General features: G+C 36.3%; 1 protein-coding gene and 1 pseudogene across 3 annotated transcripts in view; one reads left to right on the top strand and one right to left on the bottom strand.

Annotated features, from left to right (window-relative positions):
• The window catches only part of FOXJ3 (forkhead box J3), a 141,631-nt gene that overhangs the window by 71,365 nt on the left and 49,443 nt on the right, over positions 1–20,823 (top strand). For all 3 annotated transcript variants that reach the window (XM_039238653.1, XM_039238651.1, XM_039238652.1), the window contains exon 5: positions 13,026–13,109. In XM_039238653.1, the coding sequence (XP_039094584.1) occupies positions 13,026–13,109 (84 nt within the window). The remainder of the gene's footprint in view (positions 1–13,025; positions 13,110–20,823) is intronic.
• LOC120236019 lies at positions 19,493–20,421 on the bottom strand (annotated as a pseudogene).

The raw sequence follows: 20,823 nt of genomic DNA, 5'->3' as shown, positions 1-20,823 counted from the left end.
TTGCCTTTTGTTTTTATAATAGTGTCTTAAAAAGAGTAGACATTATGGATTTTGATGAAGTCTAATTTACCAATTTTTAATTTAATGATAAGTGACTTCTGTGTATTGTTGAGGAAATGATCCCAGGCCATAATGATATTCTCCTCTATTGTCTTTTGTAGATCTTATAGTTTTATTTATTTTCATTTTTTTAATTTTTAAATTTTATAAAGTAATCTCTATGCCTGTCGCGAGACTTTGAACTCAGGACCCTGAGATCAAGATTTGCATGGTCTACTGACTGAGCCAGCCAGGCACCCCAGATTTTATGGTTTTAGATTACACATTTAGGTCTGTAACTCATTTGAAATTAATACTTGTGGTGTGTTTAATCTTCCTGTTGATTTGTCTTTCATCTTTATGAAATGTTCTTCTTAAAATACTCTTTGTTTTGAAGCTTAGCTTTTCTTACACTAATATAACCACTACCTCTTTCTTATGTAGCTTCACGGTATATATTTTCTAGTATTTTGCTGTTGGCCTATACATGCTTTTGTATTTCAAGTATGTCTCTTATAAACAGCATGTAGTCATTGGCTCTTGCTTTTTAAATCTAATCTCACAATCTCTGCCTTCTAGTTGGAGTGCTTAGTCTGTATTTAATATGGTTTTTCATATGGTTGCAATTTGTTTTTCATTTCTTTGTTGCTTCGTTTCTGCAACCTTTGGGATTAATCAAATAGTATAAAGTGCTCTTTTATTTCCTCTATTGACTTAACTGTGCTCTTTTTATTTTTTAGTAGTCATGCTAGAGCTTAATGTGTAATACTAACTTACCAAAGTCTATTGAGAGGTAATATACCACCTTTCACTTCATATTTCATACTTCATAACATTTACTACTTGCTTTTTCCCACCTACTTCACAAATGTAATAACCTTAGAATAGTACAATTTTATTTATGTACTTGTTCCTTTCTTTGTGCTGTCATACCTTATACTTCTACTTACAACACATGTCTCACTTTAGGATTATTTTATTTGCTTTAGACAGCTGTGTTTTAAGGAAATCATGTTGAAGAAAATATTTTCCTAATTATTTATCTTTTCTGTAAATCCAAGTTTCAAGCTGATCTCTTTCCCCTGTAGCCTAATACCATCCTTCAGCATTTTTTATAGTGCAGGTCTCCAGAAAACATATTTTGTTGGCTCTTATTTATCTGAAAAGGTCTTTATTTCATCCTCTGAATACTTTTTCTGGATGTGGAATTTCGAGTTTGCAGGGTTTTCCCCATCTTTCAGAACTTTGAAGAGTTCTGTTGTCCTTAGCTTCCCTTATTTCTGACGAACAGTCAGGTGTCATTTATATTTTTATTCCTCTATTCCTATAATAGACCCATCTTATCCATGGATTTGTTTTCAGCAGTTTCATTGGTCACCTGTGGTCCTGAAGCAGATGATCCTCCTTCTGACATATCGTCAGAAGGTCAGTGGTAGCCTCATGCTGGGTCACAGTGCTTACGTCATTCACCTCACTTCATCTCATCATATAGGCATTTTATTATCTCACATCATCACAGGAAGAAGGGTGAGTATGGCACAATAAGATATTTTGAGACCACATTCATGTAACATTTATTATAGTATAATTGTTCTGTTTTATTATTAGTTGTTGTTAATCTCTTCCAGTACCTGATTTTTATTTTTATTTTTTCTTATTGTGCCTAATTTTTAAATTAAGCTTTATCATAGGTATGTGTGTATTGGAAAAAACATAGTATGAATAGGATTTGATACTATCCACAGTATCAGACATCCCCTGTGGAGGTCTTAGAATGTATTTCCTGTAGATAAGGGGGCTATGGTAATGTGCCCCCTTGCTCTCCCCTCTCTCTCTTTTGTGGTTTCCAAGATTTTTCTCTTTATCTTTAGATTGAAGGAGTTTGTGCCTCAGTGTAATTTTCTTTGTATTTATTCTACATGGGATTTGCTGATCTTCTAGGATCTACACAGAGAGGTTTCCATCTAAATTTGGGATGTTTTGGTTTTTTCAAAACATTAGGGCTCCATTTTCTTTTCTTCTAGTCCAGTTAAAATATAGACTGTTAAAGTAAAATAAAATATAGACTCTTTGGGGCACCTGGGTGACTTGTCATTTAAGCATCTGACTCTTGATTTTGGCTCAGGTCATGATCTCATGTTCCATGAGTTCATGCCCCACTGTCTGTGCAGAGCCTGCTTGGGATTCTCTCTCCCTGTTCTCTGCCCCTCCCTAGAAATGCCTGTTTGACATCGTTTCATAGGTCACTGAGGCGCTGTTTTCGCTTGTTCTTTTTTCTTATTCCCAATATTAGGTAATTTTTACTGGTCTATCTTCAGGATTTCTCTTTCACTTTGTCCTATCTGTTGTTAAGCATGTTTGGTGAACTTTTTATTCCAGTTATTGGATTTTTAAATCCTAAAATTTCCATTGTTCTGTTTTGTGTATGTTAAGAGATAATTGGCGAAATGAGTTCAACCAAATGCTTTGATGCTGGGACATTAGGGCTTTTTTGTTGGCCCCAGCCAGTTCCTGGACACGAGACATCCCTGGGAGCCTCTGCTTCATTGTGTTGGTTTTTTTCTTTGTTTTATAAAAGAAGGTATGTAGTACTGTCCTGATCTGGACAGGGTTTAGGAAGCTCATGAATCTAGTTCATTCTTTCATCTGATTTCTTACATCTTTGATGTTTTCAGATCCTGGGTTTTTAAGGAGTTTTTTTATTTTGTGTTTTTGAGAGAGAGAGGGAGAGCATGCATGCAAGTAAGTGGGGGAGAGGGACAGATTGAGAGAGTGAGAATCCCAGGCAGGTTCCACACTCAGCATGGAGCCCAATGTGGGGCTTGATCCCACATCCCTGGGTCATGACCCAAGCCAGAATCAAGAGCTAGACACTCAACTGACTGAGTCGCCCAGGTGCCCCTGGATCCTGAGTTTTATATTTAAAACAAAGTTATTAGAAGAAATGAGAATTTTAAAAATAATATAAGTATAAAAATAAAATAAAGTTATTTTAATGGCAAATTGGATTACTGTGTCACCTGCAACTGGTCTCCTTCCTCTAATCTGTTTCCCTCTGCTCTGTCGTCTACAGTGCTGCCTTTAGGTGCAATATGCAAGTAAAACCACACACATGTCTCTGTTGCCACATTTTCAACTCCATGCCCCTAAACTTTATATTCAAGCTATACTGCATTATTTTTTTGCATTTATGATGCGGTTTTATATCTTCTTACTTCTGAAGGTATTTTCATGTCTTCATTGTGTTTAAAATAAAATAGTCTTTCTTTCCATCTTCTTCATTCTTTGGTGGCCAACTGAAAAGTCCACATTACTCTGAAATGTGGGTAATAGGCTTTTTTCTCCCTGTTACACCTTTTCTTTCTTTCTCTTTATTTTCACCTCTATTCTTTTTATTACCATAGCTATGTGAGCATACCACTCTTATAGTTCTTGAATGATGGTAGCTATCTGTATTTTTATCTGTTATACTCTGTTGTGAGTTTTTTGTTGACAAAGATTGGGCCTTTGACATCTTCATACCCCCATAGCACCTAGCATAGAATCTGTACATAGTAGCTGTTTAATAAACATTTATCACAAGAATGATATTTATCTTTTCCTAGTTAACTAAGAAGTGGCTGTTGTAGTCTTCTTACGGAAACTTTTCTAATTGTACGTTAACTCTCTTGCTGTTTCAAATTAAGGATGGTTTTTTAGGTGTTTAGAAGTTGTCACTTTATTTCTTTTTTTAAAACTCTTTTGATCAGTAAGGCAGGGTCCAGACAATTTATTTCATTTCTTAACATTAATTTACTAATGCAAATTTGAGAGAATCTTTGGAGTTCTTATTCTTCACGTAGGTGAACTGCTTGACTTTTTCTGATATTAATGACCAGTTAGAACTTTTATCAAAGACTGACATGGTCCAAAGGAAAGCCTGGAAACAGCTAGAAATCAGGAGATTTGAGTTCTCTTGGGGCAATACCACTGACTTTGTTTTGTGAAAAGTGACGTTTGACTGTGTTAGGCATATCACTTTATTAGATTAGAGCTCTTGATGGTTTTTTCTTAGAAAAATATTTTTTTATTGAGATCTAATTCACATACCATAAAATTTACCCTTTAAAAACATATGAATCATGGTTTTTAGTATATTTGCAAAGTTGTGGGACCATCACCACTCTCTAATTTCAGGACGCTGTTATTTTATCACCCCAAAAAGAAACCCTTTAGTAGTCATTAGTAATTATCCTTCATTCTGCCTTTACTCTCCTTCTCTATGGATTTTCCAATTTGGACATTTTGTATGAATGGAATCATAGTATGTGGCCTTTTGTGTCTGGCTTCTTTCATTTAACGTAAGATTTTCAGGGTCATCTATATTGAAGCATGTAGCAGTATTTCATCCCTTTTTTGTGACTAAATCATACTCCACTGTATGGACGTATCACAATTACTTATCTGTTCATCAGTTGATGGACATTTGGGTTGTTTCCACTTTGGCTATTATGAAAAATGCTGCTGTGATCATTTTTGTACAAGCTTTTGTATGAATGTAATGTTTTCACTTTTCTAGGAGTGAGATTGCTGGGTCATATGTTTAATCATTTGAGGAGCTGCCATACTTTTCTGTAGGAACTATACCATTTTACATTCTCAAAATTATGAGGCTTCCAGTTTTTTCATACCCTTGCCAACCCTTTTGATTGTGCCTTTTTGATTACAGCCATCCTAGTGGATATGAAGTGGCATCTCATTCTGTTATGGTTTGATTGCATTGCTCTAATGGTAAATGATGAGGATCATTTTTTCATGTGTGTATTGGCCATTCATAGATCTCTTTTGGAGAACTGTCTATTCAGATCCTTTGGACATTTTTTAATCAGATTGTCTTTTGGTTAGTGAGTTTTGAGTGTTCTTTATCTATTTTAGGTACAAGTCCTATATCTTATATGTTTGTCACATATTTCCTTCCATTGTGCAGGTGTGTTTTCACTGTCTTCATAGTGTCTGTTGATAAAACACAGGCTTTAAATTTTGATAAATTTATCAGTTTTTCTTTGGTTGTTGTGCTTTTCATGTCATATCTAAAAAGTCATCGATTATTCCCAGGTAATGAAGATTTATACTTCTTTTCTAAGAGTTTTATAGTTTCAGCCCTTAGATTTAGGTCTCCAATCCATTTTGGATTAATTTCTATGTATGCTGGGAAGAGGCCCAATTTCACACTTTTGCATGTGGATATCCAGTTTTCCCAGCACCATTTGTTGAAAAGACTATTCTTTCCCCATTGTTTTATCTCAGTATTCTGTGGAAAAATCATTTGACCATAAATATACAGGTTTATTTCTAGACTCTTAATTCAGATTACTGTAATTTCATAATTTTAAAATTAGGAGATGTGAATCTTCCAACTTTGTTCTTCATTTTCAAGATCAAAGATCTTTCAAGGTCAAATACATATTTATTTTAGGATCAGCTTGTTAATTTCTACAAATAAACTGATTGATAGAGATTGCATTGAATTAGAGATCACTTTGGGGTGTATTGCCATCTTAACATTAAATCTTCTAGTCCGTAAGCACAATATATTTTTACGTCCTTTATCCCTTTTAACTTTAATAAAATACTGGGCATATATAAAAATAAGTAGAGCTGCAGTGTCTGTAGTCCCATGTAGCTCTGGAAGTTCTGAATATTTTAACTATTTAAATAATTTTTGTATATCTTCAAATAAGACATTTATTGGAGTTTAAGTATGGTAATCATTTAGTAAATTATAACTTTATACTAGTTATTAAGCTTGGCTCTGGAGATACAGGATGAGTAAGTGATCATTGCCATTAAGATTTCTGGTCTAGGGAGGAAATCACTTATAAGAAGAATTTCATATAGTCTGTTAGGTTCAGAGATAAAGACTTCTTGAGAGTTGTTGGCCAGTCTTCACTGTAAAACTTTGCTACATAAAAAAGTGATTATGAATTGTATATTAGCACAACTTTTGCCTAGTTGTGATAGCTTATAGAGAAGTTCAAAATAAGTACTGTAAAGGTTCTTAAGACTTTGAATTTTGGATTGTTAGTCAATAATAATACATTTTTAATGAATTTTCAGGGTTTATGAATTAATAATTACAAGAAAACTTAGAATCAGTATGCCACCTAAAATACTGAAGGAAATAAATAGCATTCAAGTAAAGCCAAACTAAAAAAAAAAAAGAAAAAATATCTTTAGCTATCTGGACTCCTTTCTTGCCATGTCTTTTTTTTTTTCCCCCCAAACCTAGTCCTATTTAATTTATTATTCTCTCATAGAACTGTATGACTTTAGCACCAGTTCTGTTGGCAGTTCTGTTGAAGCCTTAGAACCTCTCTCAGAATAATATTTAACTTAATTTAACTTTATTTTTATTTTTTATTTTGCACAAGTGGGGGAGGGGGAAGAGGGAGAGAGAGACAGAATCCCAAACAGGCTCCATGCACAGCGTGGAGTCCAACACAGGGATCGATCCCACAACCCTAGGGTCATGACCTGAGTTGAAATCGAGAGTTGGACTCTCAACCAAGTGAGCCACCCAGGCCCCCCCAGAATAATATTTTTAAATGCTTAAGCCAGAATAATCAGGATGCAAAAGATAAGCAGTTGTATTAAAATACTTATAAAAATATGATAACAGATTTATGATTTAGTAATCTGCTTTAGTAACATTAAATAACAAAATTGAATGTGGCATATTAGTAGTAGTATTTTTGAATGTGGTAGCATATTAAACAACAAAAGTAGAAATGAGTAATGAGTAGTAATGACCTTTTGAGACAAAAAGTGTTAATGTGACAGGAATCAAATTGATTTGTCGTTTGTTCCTTACCTTTGTAATGGAAGGAAATGCTGAATTTTCAGCATTTTCTTACCCAATTTCATAATGTCCCTGAATCCTGTCCATAGACCCTCGGGGAGTTCATGAATGCCAGGTTAAAAATGCTATTTCAACTATTTCCTCTACCTAAAATTGTTTTTTAATCCCCTTTTCCTCCTGCCACATCTGATGATGATCATCCTGAGATTCAACTCACTTGTCTCACTTACCACTTGCTGATTATCTACTTGTCTTTTATTTGCTAGTCACTCTTCTAGGCATTTGGAATACATCAGGAAACCGAACAGACAAAACCCTTGCCCATGAGGAATTTACAGCCCCATGGGAGAATGACAATAAACAAATACATAAATTATATAGAATGTTAGATAATTATAAATGCTTTAGAAAAATATGCAGTAGGATAAAGTGGATTCAGTATGGATTACCGTTTTCAGAAGATTAAGGCAGGTAAGCCCACTGAGAAAATGACTTTTGAACAAGGACATGAAAGTGGTGAGAGTTAACAATACAGATATCTTTTCTGTCTTCTTCACTACAGCTGAAGACTGAATTTTTATTTGTATTCCTAGTGTTAACGTTGTGACTAGCACACATACAATCAGCTCTTCATGAACTGTCATTAACAGAAAGGTTGTTCACCTTTCTGGTGTCTGCCCATAGTTTGAGAAGTTTAACCAGTTTGGGTGATTGAATGTGTCATTTTCCAGTGGTGGGTTAGATAATACTCAGGTTATATCTAGGTATAGCTTGGTGTTCTTGCATTTACTTTCTGATAATAAGCCTCACTAAATGTATTTTGGCTGTTTCATTAATCTTTTAGCTTTTTTTGTGCAAAGTACAAATAAAATAAATGTTAAATGAAAAGATAAAATTTTAGGATTGGCCAAATTACTTAACTTTTGTAGGCAGAACTCTCTTCAGCAATCAAATGTTGTAATAGATTATTTTAAAGGTCCTTTTCAGCCTTTAAAATTTAAGACTTGCCAAATATTTTTGTGCTTGCTCTTTAATAGAAATTGTAGGAGATGAGAAAAAATATTAGAAGATTAATATGAAGCAATATGTCATACTGGAAGAAGAAATATTTCATATATATTCTGGTTAATCCTCATTATATCATCAGGGTCCATTGGACTCAGTACAGTTTTTGAGTATCTATTTTGAGCAGTTTTAATTCGTAAAGATGGTTATTTTATGACTTTTGTTCTTTCTTAGAAATCTTCTAAAGAACAATAGAAAGTTTATTTTCAAAAAGAATAAAACTTATTCTCTCTTGCAGTTAGTGTGTGATTCTTTTATAAATCTAACATGCATTATGGGATTTTATTGATCTTATTTTTCCTAAATCTTCTCCTTATTTCGTCATTGCCCATCAGTCCACAATGCCCAAACACTAAAATAACAAGAAAACAAGTTTCAGTACATAACTAAAGAGTGAAATTTTACAGAGTATATTTTTTGACTGGTAGGATTAAATTACAAATCAGTAACAAAAATGTTTTTTATAAAACCCCAAATGTTTAGAAATTAAATGATACATTTCTAAAGTACCTCTGGGTCAAAGACAAAATCATAAACGATATTAGAAAGTATTTTGAACTGGATGATTATGAGAGCAGAATACATAATAATTTGTGACATACAGCCAATGCAGTGTTGAGAAAGAAGCTTAAACCTTTAAATTAGAAAAATCACAAGGGTTTGAAATCAGTTATGTAAGCATTTACCTTAAGAAGTTAGAAAAATAAGAGCAAATTCAACCCAGAGTAAGTGGAAGGAAACAATAAAGGTAAAATTAGAAGTAAGATAGAAAATGAACAAACAAAAACAGTGAAACCGGAAACTGAAATACTTAAGGAAATAACAATGTCAATCTTCCAGAAACTTTTAAAAAATAGTGGATGAAGTAACAGTTTAAAAGCTCATTTCATGAGTTAAGCATCACCATGATACCCAAGTCAGGCAAAGAAGCAATAAGGAAATTACAGATCAGTATCCTTTGTGAACATAAAACCAAAAATCTTTAACAAAATATTTAACAAACTAAATTTATTGATACATAAAAAGAATACATCATGATCAAGTGGGATTTATCCCAGGAATGTGATGCAAGTTAAAACTGGAAAACTGATTGATGTATGTAACTTACCTTGTAGTAGAAAAATTGTATCATCTTAAGTGTAGAAAAATTTTAGCCTTCATTCAGCAAACTAGGAATAAAAGGGAATTTCCTTAATTTGATTAAAGACATCTATCAAAACCTAAAATTTGTATCATATTTAATGATGAGAAACTGAATGCTTTCCCTCTGAGATGGAAAACAAAGATGTTTGTATTCACTGTTTTGCAATATTCTATTAGAGGTCCAAGCCAATGGAGTAAGGCAGGAAAAAGAAAAGACATCCGAATTGAAAACTAGTAATCACACAACAAAAAACTGTTGGTTTCTAGAGTACATGAGCCTAGAGTACAGAGTCGTAGGCTACTCTACAGAAGTAGACTAAGCTCTGGGGAGAAGTTGGAGGAAGTGTGTGTTGATAGATTATATTTGGGCAGTTCAGTTTCTGTGAGAAATAGTATTTAATAAGGAAGAGCAAAGGTAACTGCTTTTTTTTTTTTTTTAATTTTAATGGTTTATTTATTTCTGAGAAAGAGAGAGAGATAGTGTGAGCAGGGGAGGGTCAGAGAGAGAGGGAGACACAGAATCTGAAACAGGCTCCAGGCTCTGAGCTGGCTGTCAGCACAGCCTGACGTGGGGCTCGAACCCACGAACGCTGAGATCATGACCTGAGCTGAAGTCAGACGCTTAACTGACTGAGCCACCCAGGTGCCCCCCAAAGGTAACTGCTTTTCAAAAGTAGCTGAAAGGGACCTTTTGTGGTATGATATAAAACATAAAATTTATCATTTTAACCATTTAAGTGTATAGTTCAGTGGCATTAAGTATTATTTACATTGTTGTATGACCATAACCACTATTTCTCCAGAACTTCTTCATTTCCCAGACTGAAACTGTTAAGTGGTAATTCCTCTTCCATCCCCCAGCCCATGGCAGCCACCATTCTGTTTTCTGTGTCTATGATTTTGACTGTTCTAGGTAATTTATGTAAGCGGAATTACACCATGTCTTTTTGTGAGTGGCTTACTTCACTTAGCCTGATGTCATCACAGTTCACTCACGTTACGGCATGTATGGTAGAATTTCCTTCATTTTAAACACTGAATAATATTCCATTGTGTATATATACCACATTTTATTTATCTATTGATGGATATTTGGGTTGCTTTTACCTTTTAGCTACTGTGAATAATACTGCTATGAACATGAGGATACAAATATCTGTTCAAGTCCCTGCTTTTGATTCTTTAGGGCATATACCTTGAAGTGAAATAGATAGATCATATGGTAATTCTGTGTTTAATTTTTTGATAAACTGCCACTCGTTTTCCACAATGGCTGCACCATTTTACATTCCACTAGTGACGCACAAAAGCTGCAGTTTGTCCACTTCCTTGCAAACATTTGTTATTTTATTTGTCCTTCCTTCCTTCCTTCCTTCCTTCCTTCCTTCCTTCCTTCCTTCCTTCCTTCCTTCCTTTATTGATAATAGACATCCTAATGGGTGTGAAGTGGTATCTTTTGGTATTGATTTGTGAAGGGAAATTTTAAGGTCGTTTAATCCAAATGTGTGATTTTGCAGATGAAATTCAGTCAGTGGGTTAGCAAGAGTTACCTAAGGTGGATGTTGTTGCAGTTCCTTTTGTGAATCATTTCAGCTGTTTGTGTTTGTATTTAGGCATTCAGGGTTTTGTGAGTGTATCCTAAATAGTTAGGCTTATGAACAATTTTTTCTTTGTTGTTGATGTATTTGTGACAAGCCACAGCTAATCGTATTTTGTATGGAAGAATAGCTACTTTTAAAAATAGTTTTATTAAAATGTTTAATAAGTCTGAAGTTTGGGCAGTGAATGGTTTCCCCAGATTAATATACAAATATACACCATGAAGACAACACGAAACTCTGGAATTTATTTCCATGAACAGTGGTTTTGTAAACTATTGTCCAACGAGTGTTGGTATTATTTTTCTTCCTGCTTTAATTTTCAACTTTTATAATGACTGGATGTAAAACTTTTTTCCTTTTTTATTTTGAAACTTGCTAGCTGAACCTATTCAAAAAATCATTGTTTTCATTTTTGTGCTTAATTTCTGTATCATCTACATAGTTTTTAATGTTTTTATTTATATCTGAGAGAGAGAGAGACAGCGTGAGCAGGGAGGGTCAGAGAGAGAGGGAGACACAGAATCTGAAGCAGGCTCCAGGCTCTGAGCTAGCTGTCAGCACAGAGCCCGATGTGGGACTCGGACCCACGAACCGTGAGATCATGACCTGAGCCGAAGTGGAACGCTCAACTGACTGAGCCACCATGCGCCCCTGTATCATCTACATTTTACATGGTTCTTGGCAAGTTTATGTCAGGTCTGCTAGATTCATTAGCTGAAACCACAGTGACTACTTTGAAGAGATATCATAGATGAATCCTCCAATGATGGCTGGGTGATGAAATGGGTGCTAAGTTCAGGTACCTGTACAGACTAGGATCTGGGAAGAACTGGTATCATACCCTGTACTCTTCAGATTGTTGGTGCAGTTGAAATGCTTTTCTTTGTATTTCAACAAATGTTTATTGAGTTTTTACTATGTGTTTGACATTGTACGTGGTGCAGTGGATATAGAAGTGAGTTTCTGTTGTTAAGGAACTCGAACCAGAAAGGATACAGACCTATAAATTTATAATGTTAAGTGCAGTCAGTGGTCTAAATGTATAAAATGTGTGGAATCTTATAGAGGGAGAGAATGATGAATTTAGTAGGAAGATCAGAGGAAGGATTCCTTTGACAGGATCTGAGCTGCATTTTGAAGGTGGAATGTGAGTTTGTCAATTCTAGTAGAGTGGTTATTATAGACTGTGAGATCATGTAGGGGAGGCAAAGTGGTGTGAAAGAATGTGGTATGTATGCTTAAAAAACTATAAGCAGATAATTCATGTTGGACACAAAGAATGAGGATTGATAGATGAGAGCTGTATTTCCCTTCATTGTCAGATACTGCCCGAAAATTAATGAATATTAATGAAATAATAGAGACAAAGGTTAAACTTTAACACTGGATTAATTGTAATTACCATAAATTGTGATTTTACAATTGTAAAGTTAATTGTAAAACTAGGATGTGCGTTGTATTTCTGTTTCTGAAATACAGATCTCCCTCCATTCTTTCCTTTTCTTACTTTTTCCCTCATTCCTTGCCCTCCTCCCTCGTGTGTGTGTGTGTGTGTGTGTGTGTGTGTGTGTGTGTGTGTGTGTGTAAACAAACTAATTGAGGGAGAAAGGAAGCAAGCCTTTGTTTCTGGTCCCGGTTCTCATACCCTTGGTTGAACAACCACTTCTCTTTTTGAGCTTTGGTTTCCTCATCATCTGTACTTTTCAAATATTTTTTGAGGGTGTCCCAATTCTTGAGTGCCTGGAACACAGTAGGTGCTTAATATGTATTTTCAAATGCGTAGTCTTGAGAACTTGTATCTAAGAGAGGATAAATAATTAAAAAGCTTGAACAGAAGAAGCAGTAAAAGATTTATGTACAGACCATTGCTCCCCAGGATGCATTTATTATATAAAATGTGTTCATGCAGTTCTTCTTTATAAATTGTTTCATTTACTATTTAGATTTGTTAGGTCCCAGTGTATAGAAACTATAGTATGTTTATACATAAAACTCTCCTAGACTTGAATGTCATATACTGTTGTATTTATCATATGTGTCCAAAGAATTAGTATATATTTAAAAAGTTTGTTCCTTTGATCTTTGGCTGTGGCGAAGTTCTTGGACTTCACTACTTCAGATTGTGATTTTTTTTTTTCCTCTTTAATTAGTTGTAAATGGGCTTTTTTCTCATGTAAACCTTATTTTTCTCAGTACAAAGCTAATATTTCTTCTCATGCTACTTTTCCACTTTTGTATCTGCAAAATATTTGCTTCTGGAGCAGAAGATTGTAAAAATCTATTTTTAACATTATGGAGTTGCCATGATATAATGTTAATATTTCTTTCTTTACTTTTAGGGGTCCTACTGGGCAATAGACACCAATCCGAAGGAAGATGCACTGCCTACTCGGCCAAAGAAGAGAGCACGATCTGTAGAACGGGTAAAAGCTCTTTATCACAGGGTTTGGGTGACTTTGTGGTAGGGCTTAGGTCAGCAATATAGCTTTTTAAAGTTCATTTCCAAATAACAAGTACAACCTTAATGAAGGTAATATTTTATTTGTATAGCATTTCTGTTTTTAAAGAGCATTTTCAGACTCATTTTATTTGATCTTCATAACTCTTTGAGTGAGGTAGGCAGTTTAGGAATTAAGTAAAAGGTTTGTTTTGTAATTATGGCATAACTGTTCTCTGAGACTTGAGGCTAGGTCTCTTGAATTGTAATTTGATATTCTTTCCTCTGTTATCTCCAACACTGAGGACTAGTTTTATACAACAGAGCTGTTCCTTTTTACTGCAGAGAATCAGTCTGTTTACACTGAATTTTCCTCATTTGCCTTCAGAGTGGTTTTTCCTGCTTCCGACCATGGAATAATTATTTTGTGTACAAAATCTGTGGGTCTTCCTTGTTTGTAAGACCATTCTTGGGAATTTATGGTTAAAATTAATTTGCAAAATGAGAGAAAAAGAGCTCTAGTTGATATCCTAAGATATTTATTGTAACATATGTTTAGTCAGCACTTTGGCTGTCATCAGACCTTAACTTTACCTTTCAGCTTTCCTCATTCTGTATTTCCATCTCAACTAAAACATATAGATCCCATTCTACCCTACTATTCTTTGACTCATTTCAGATGTTAACTACATTGTGAAATCTTTCCTCAATTCCTTGTGTTCTTGTAGAACTTTTAAAAAGTTCTTTGTATAGTATTTCTCATACTTTGTAGAGATTATTTGTCTCTATATTTGTCTCCTTTGCTGGACTGTGATCCTTAAGAGCAGAGAAAATATATTTGTATCTCCAGTGTTAGTATTTTTCACAGCTTATAATAAGTATCAGTAAGTGTTTTCAGAATAAATCAGGGCAAAGGGAGTAAGATAAAGGAAACTGGGTAATTGGTTGGCCAAATAAATTTGTTTTATGCCCATTCCTGCTAGAGAGAGAAAACTTTTCAGTCTCGAAGAGAAGGACCTTACGCTGAGGGTTTAAGGTGGAATCAGGTGAGCTCATGAAGTACAGCTGCAGTGGGATGTAGTGAGGCAGATTTATGGAGCCAGCAGAGGGAATTCAATACCCCAGTTATCAAGCTATATAGAATTAGAGGCGAACTCTTAGTCCTGAACACTTTTTGGTTTTATACATACCAAAGTTTAAGAAATTAAAGTTTTGTGTGGATGGGATGGTCTTCTGTTAACAGTTTTAAGATTGAGATGCTGATGAACTGTGCACGTAATGGCTGGTGAGGGAACAAACCTCAGTTCCTGCCCTCCCACTTCTGCCTTTTAGAAGAGACTTACAGTGTGGACTTTAATTGTATCAGAACGTGGAATATAAAACTTTTAGCATCTCTTGACAGAATGTGAAAGAAGGGGAGAGGTATCCACGCTTTTAACCCAGAGCGTCAACTGGGAGGCATATCTTGAAGGGTTGAGGAATTGTGGTCTTCTCAACCATTTGTTCTCTTTTTCTGAAGTTCCTGGAACTTGAATTATTTTTGGAAATTTGAACTGATAGTTGGGTTGACAACTGTGCATATCTTTTGAGTATCAGCTTTGAATTTTATTCTTACCTGGTTTCATAGTTCATAGAGCAATCATTCTTTATTTCTGAGAGTCCTTTTTTTGTGTGTGTGAAGAACATATTGTCCATTTTACAGTGGAGGTTTATAGAAATAAAGGATTCCAATTACAGAAGTATGTTTTATACACAAAGCATGTGTTCTTGAATTTTGGACATATATTTTCTATTGTTTATCTTTTTATCTTCATTTTAAGCTAAAGTGTGTAAAAACTTCAACAACTTATATTTGTACTATAGTCCCATAAAATATCCAGTACCAGAGCCTTTTGGTTAGTACTGTTGATAATTATTTTGGCCTGAGCTGTGTGTTAGTTGTTAGTGTAGGAGAGAAACTACATAGAAAATTCTAGCTGTAAGCAGAGTACATATAATCAGGGAGACAGATGTTGTTTAACAAATACTCTAAAAGATAGTCTTCTTTCAAAACATTTATTGCTTTGACAGACTGATTATTTGTCATTTAGAGGTTTTCTTGCGAGTAAAGGGGTAGTAATATTTTTATTAGAACAGAGTTTATATTTTAAATGACGATTGGGTCATATCTAAGGAGATGCATAAGACAGTCAAATAGTGATGGTTCTGGATGTGATTTTTATATATTTAAAGTTTCCTCAAAAAGTAAACATGACCCATAAATTGAAATTTTTAAAAGATTTTATTTTGTTTATTTTATTCTTATTTTTTAAAGTAATCTCTGCACCTAGTGTGGGGCCCAAACTCAGGACCCCAAGATCAGGAGTCACATGCTCTACCAACTGAGCCAGCTGGGCGCCCCTAAACTTTTAAAAAGATTTTAAAATATAGATGGTAGGGGTGCCTGGGTGGCTAAGTTAGTTGAGCATCCGACTTCGGCTCAGGTCATGATCTAATGGTTCGTGGGTTCGAGCTCCGCGTCGGGCTCTGTGCTGACAGCCAGCTCAGAGCCTGGAGCCTGCTTCAGATTCTGTGTCTCCCTCTCTCTCTGACCCTCCCCTGCTCATGCTGTCTCTCTCTCAGAAATAAATAAAACATTAAAAAAAAAAAAGAGAGAGAGATGGTAAATATGTTGACATCCCTCAAAGTTTCTTATTAAATTTCTGAAATTTGTCATTTTTTTCTTTGTGTAAACATCAGATTTCTGTGTGAATAATCAAAATGTTTCACACATTTTTGAAGAGAGATGAACTTTTAGTGGAACAGAATTGGCTTTCTAAACTGCTGAAGAGAAAGGATTTTTAAAAATGCAAGTAACAGTATCTTTATGTTCTAAATGAAAAATGAAGCATGATCATTATCTCCAGACTACCTCCCTGTCCCTTCTATTTACTTGAATATAAGCCCATGTTCTGTCTTGATCATTACAGTGTTCCTTTCTTCTTTTCCTAATCCTTGAGCATAAATGTCTCTCATTTTCCTTTTTCTTATTTCTTTCATCTTCTTACCACTTTTATCATAAAATAGACCTGCACACCTTAAAAATATTTTGAATGAAGTTTAGCATGGCGAAACGAATGGGCTCTTTTACAAGGAGTCCTTTATTTCTCTTTTGGCTCTATAGTTCGTTTGTTCTTGTGACTTGTGGCAAATTGTTAGACTTTTTTGAGCTTCAGTATCCTCAGTTACAAAGTAAGAAGATAGAAATCTTGACAGCTGTTATGAACTGAATGTTTGTGTTCTTCCAAAATTCATATGTTTGAAACCCTAATTCCAGTGTGACGGTATTTGAAGGTGGTCCCTTTGGGAGGTAATTAAGTCAAAAGGACGAAGCCCTCATGAATGAGATTAGTGCCTTTACATGAATAGGCCAAAGAGCCAGCTAGCTAGCTGTCTGTACCATGTGGGAATACCCATGAGAATACCTGGGAGAGGGCTCTCTCCACAACCTGACCATGCTGGCACCATGATCTTGGGCTTTCTGCCTCTAGAAGTGTGAGAAATACATTTCATTTGTTGATAAGCCATCCAGCTTTTCATTTGTTAGAGCAATCTGTGCTAAGACAGCATTGTAATAATAATAGATAATTGTATTAAGTTTATGTACCAGATGCTTTTTAAAGACCTTTATGTATATTAGCTCATGTAGTGTTTAGAGTAACTCCAAATAATGAAACTGATAGGTATAGATGTTAAGTTGTTGAAGGGTACTAAGATCAATGGGTACCAAGGCCAGGATTATGAACCAAGGTTGTCTGCCTTTAGAGTCCATGCTGTTTACAACTGTCCTGTCCTACCACTAGTATTTACTGTGCCGAAGATCACATTACTGAATCAAATTTCTTTTTATATGTACATATCTTGTGAGCTAATGGTCCTTGATTTTAAAAGAGAACCCGCAGCACTGGGTGTTGTATGGAAACCAACTTGACAATGAACTATAAAAGAAAATAAAAGAACCCACACATTTAGCATACCTATATAATCTATATACACTCACAGACACACATGATTAGGGGCATAAATTTGATTATAAATGACAGAACGGGTACTAATGAGTTCATCTGTTAGACCAAGCAAGGATAGCTAAAGTAACTCAGTATAGGTAATACTGCCCTGAGAAAGTCTTTGGGAAGAGGAGTGAAGCTTGGCATAGCATTTTTTTGAATAGAAATAGTTGTTCTACTTGGAGAAAACAGTGTGCATGATTGACTGGCAAGTAAGAAGTGTAGGTGAGCATAATTGAAAACTCTTTTAAATAGTGAAGAATTTAGAGTATGGACATTTAGATGAGGTATAGAAAGCCTAGAGCCTTGGGATCAATGAAGTTACTTTGATTTGGTAACCTGTGATGTTCAGAAAGGAATCAGTTAAGAAAGATACTTGTTCTTGGGGAGCACCTGTGTGGCTCAGTCAGTTAAGCATCTGACTTTGGCTCAGGTCATGATCTCACAGTCTGTAAGTTTGAGCCCTGTGTCCGTCTCTGTGCTGACAGCTCAGAGCCTGGGGCCTGCTTCCAATTCTTTGTCTCCCTCTCTGTCTGCCCCTCCTCTCTCTCTCAAAAGTAAACATGAAAAAGTTAGAAAAAATCTAAAAAGGAAAGATTCTTGCTCTTTATAAAAATACTCCTTGCAAAAAGAAGATGCTGTAGCAAAGGAAAGTAATTTTCACTCTACCTTTCTAGCTTCTTGGCTCAGACACCCCCCCCCCGGAATAAATACATTAATACAAGAAAAACAAATATAATTACATACATATATATGAAAGTTCCACAAAAATATGGGGCTCAAAGACATTTGAGGCTTTTATACATACCATCCTGAGCCAAGAAAAGGTGTGTGGATCTAGGGCTTAAGACATTGGTTGAATCCAGTCTGGGAAATCCTTTAATTAAACTCTTTTGTCTCTTCAAGGTGTATATGGGCACAACTCTTAAATTAGTAGATTAAAGGTACATCTTTTGGAGTATATTGTTTCTTGTAATTAAAAGAGACTTCCTGGTCACTGGTTGGTATTTGCCTAAGTGCTTCATTCAGGGTTTTAAAATAAGTGGACAAAATGTACTGTTAGAAAAGTTGTTGAAATGATTGTATGTAACTGTTGCTTATGGATAGTGAAGTGTTTTTGTTGTATGCTTGGCACAAGTAAGGTGCTTTGAAAGAATAATAAGTGGGAAATGATGCCCCTGTTAGGAATGTAAAATTTCTGAACATTTCAAAGCTGGAAAGGACGATGGGGTGCTGCTGGTGGTAGGAAATAGAAATTCTAAATAAACAACAACAACAAAACCCCTTCAGACTGTGTTATATTTTAGCTTCATTTAATTATTCAAAGTTCTTCTGTTTAAGAACAGAGTAAAATTAATGAGCAGAATCAAGTCATGTTACAAAGTCATGAAGTGTCACTTTTATTAAATATAAGATTTAGGGGAAGAAGAACTTAACCAGGAAGTTAGTAGACCCAGCCTTAAAGTTATTGCACTATAACTTAGATGTTTAATTTTCTGGGCACGGTTTCTTTAAATATAAGTGAATTATCAGCTCTGTAGGCCCAGGAAATCCCTGAAGTGCAAAGACTCAGAAGTAGAAACATACCTGGCATCTTGAGAAACAGCAGGGAGGTCACCGCGGCTGTGTGTGAGGAGGGAAGAGTACTGGGACTTGACATCAGAGAAGTAAATGGTGGGAGCAGAAAGAAGATTGTGTAGGGCTTGTGTGCCTTTATAAAGACTTTGGTTTTACCCTGAGTGAGGTGTGGAGAACCATTGGAAGACTATAAGCAAAGTAGTGAAATAATGTGGCTTACCTTTTTTTTTGTTTTGTTTTGTTTTTGTTTTTATTTATTTCTGAGAGAGAGGCAACATGTGCAGGGGAGGGTCAGAGAGAGGGAGATACAGAATCTGAAACAGGCTCCAGGCTCTGAGCTGGCTGTCAGCACTGAGCCTGATGCGGGGCTCGAACCCACGAACCGTGAGATCATGACCTGAGCCGAAGTTGGACGCTTAACCAACTGAGCCACCCAGGCACGCCTTACCTTTTTTTTTTTTTTTTTTTTTTAAATAAGTAATAGGAATTTATTTAACTATTTTGGAAATAAAACCTTCCAAATAATGCCTGAAGCCCAAAAGATACATAAAATTAGCCCAAAATATTTTAAAATAATAGATTTGAAGATCATTTCTAGCTTTTTCCTCATAACGTGAATGCTTTCAGCAGGACAGTAAATTACAAATCATATCAAATTATGTTAAGGCAGATGATCCATCTGGTTGCATTTGTAACTACTCCTAGGGAAGGAATCTTGTTGGAGCTATTCCTCCCAGCTGTTTGGTCAGTTGTTCTGGGAAAGGGCAGTTCTGGAGTCAGCAGGTGGGGAGCTGGGCCTTTCCTGTCTTGTCACTGCTCGTTCTGTGGCCCCCTTATTGTCTCTGCCCAAGACAGCCAGGATGTTGGCTGTGATGAACCAGCTCACATGCTACACAACGTCATTGAACTTGTGCAGCAGCTTGGGTGACCACATTGCTTGAGACATCATCCCAGGTCCAGATGAACACACAACCATCCTGGGAACAGCTGGCAGTGGTGCTCGTGGGCAGGCCAATGGAGGGGTCCCAGGCCACATCTTGAACCCAATCACTGTGCGCTTCTAGCCTCTGTTCCTCCTTCCACTGGCCATCCTCCTCCTCCTTCCATAGCTTGATGAGTTTGTCATAGCCGCCTAACGCAGACTTCTTGATGTAGTTGGCTTCTGCCTGGATGACTGGTCTGTGAGGCTTCCAGGTACAACAGCAAGGGCCCAGCTGATGGCATTGTAGCCAGTAATGTGAGCATTGTTGAGCTTCACTTCCCACTGGCCCTCTCTGGTGAATGTCAACAGGGAGATGGCCCCATCCGAGCCTCCACAGGCCAGGATTAGGCCATAGTCTTGGGGGATCCAGTACACAGTTTACTTAGGAGTCATGTCCTGGGTGGTCGTGTGTCTTCTCCGAGGTGCCAGTCTCCTCTTCCCAGATACTTACTTTCCGGTCATAGGAGCAGGGTGCCAGGATGTATGGAGTGTGTCTGGGCCACTTGCCATACGGGACCCTTGTAACCGCTGAGGTCAGTGATGCGAATTTGCCCTATGTTTCGCACACCGACGATTTTGACAGACCTGTCTGATGAGCAGGTTGCCAGGCGGGTGTTTTAGTAGTCCATCTGGGCATTGTGAATCGTGTCCTCGTGGGAGGTGTCCACAGTGTTAATTACTGGTACCATGACTGCGATGGTGGGCAGCTCCCAGTCTCGGATGTGGCAGCTCCTGGTGACGCCCCAAACCTGTGACTTACATGTTAATAGGAACGCTGTAGCTGCTGTGTCGTGTATAAATTGTGAGAGAACAGCACTAGAAGTAGGCAAATCAGGAGGAAGTTGCTGTGATGGTTTTGCTTGAATCTTCTTTTTTTTTTTTTTTTTTTAATTTTTTGTCTTTATTTTATTTTGAGAGACAGAGAGTGAGTGGGGGAGGGTCAGAGAGAGGAGACACAGAATCTGAAACAGGCTCCAGGCTCTGAGCTGTCAGCACAGAGCCTGACGTGGGGCTTGAACCCACAGACTGTGAGATCATGACCTGAGCTGAAGTTGGACACTTAACCAACTGAGCCACCCAGGCGCCCCTTGCTT

This window comes from Hyaena hyaena, unplaced genomic scaffold, assembly GCF_003009895.1.
Source record: "Hyaena hyaena isolate Hyena2069 unplaced genomic scaffold, ASM300989v1 scaffold_144, whole genome shotgun sequence".
Classification (NCBI taxonomy): Eukaryota; Metazoa; Chordata; class Mammalia; order Carnivora; family Hyaenidae; genus Hyaena; species Hyaena hyaena.
Note: the sequence above shows the minus strand (reverse complement) of the source record. Positions and strands in the feature narration are given on the sequence as shown.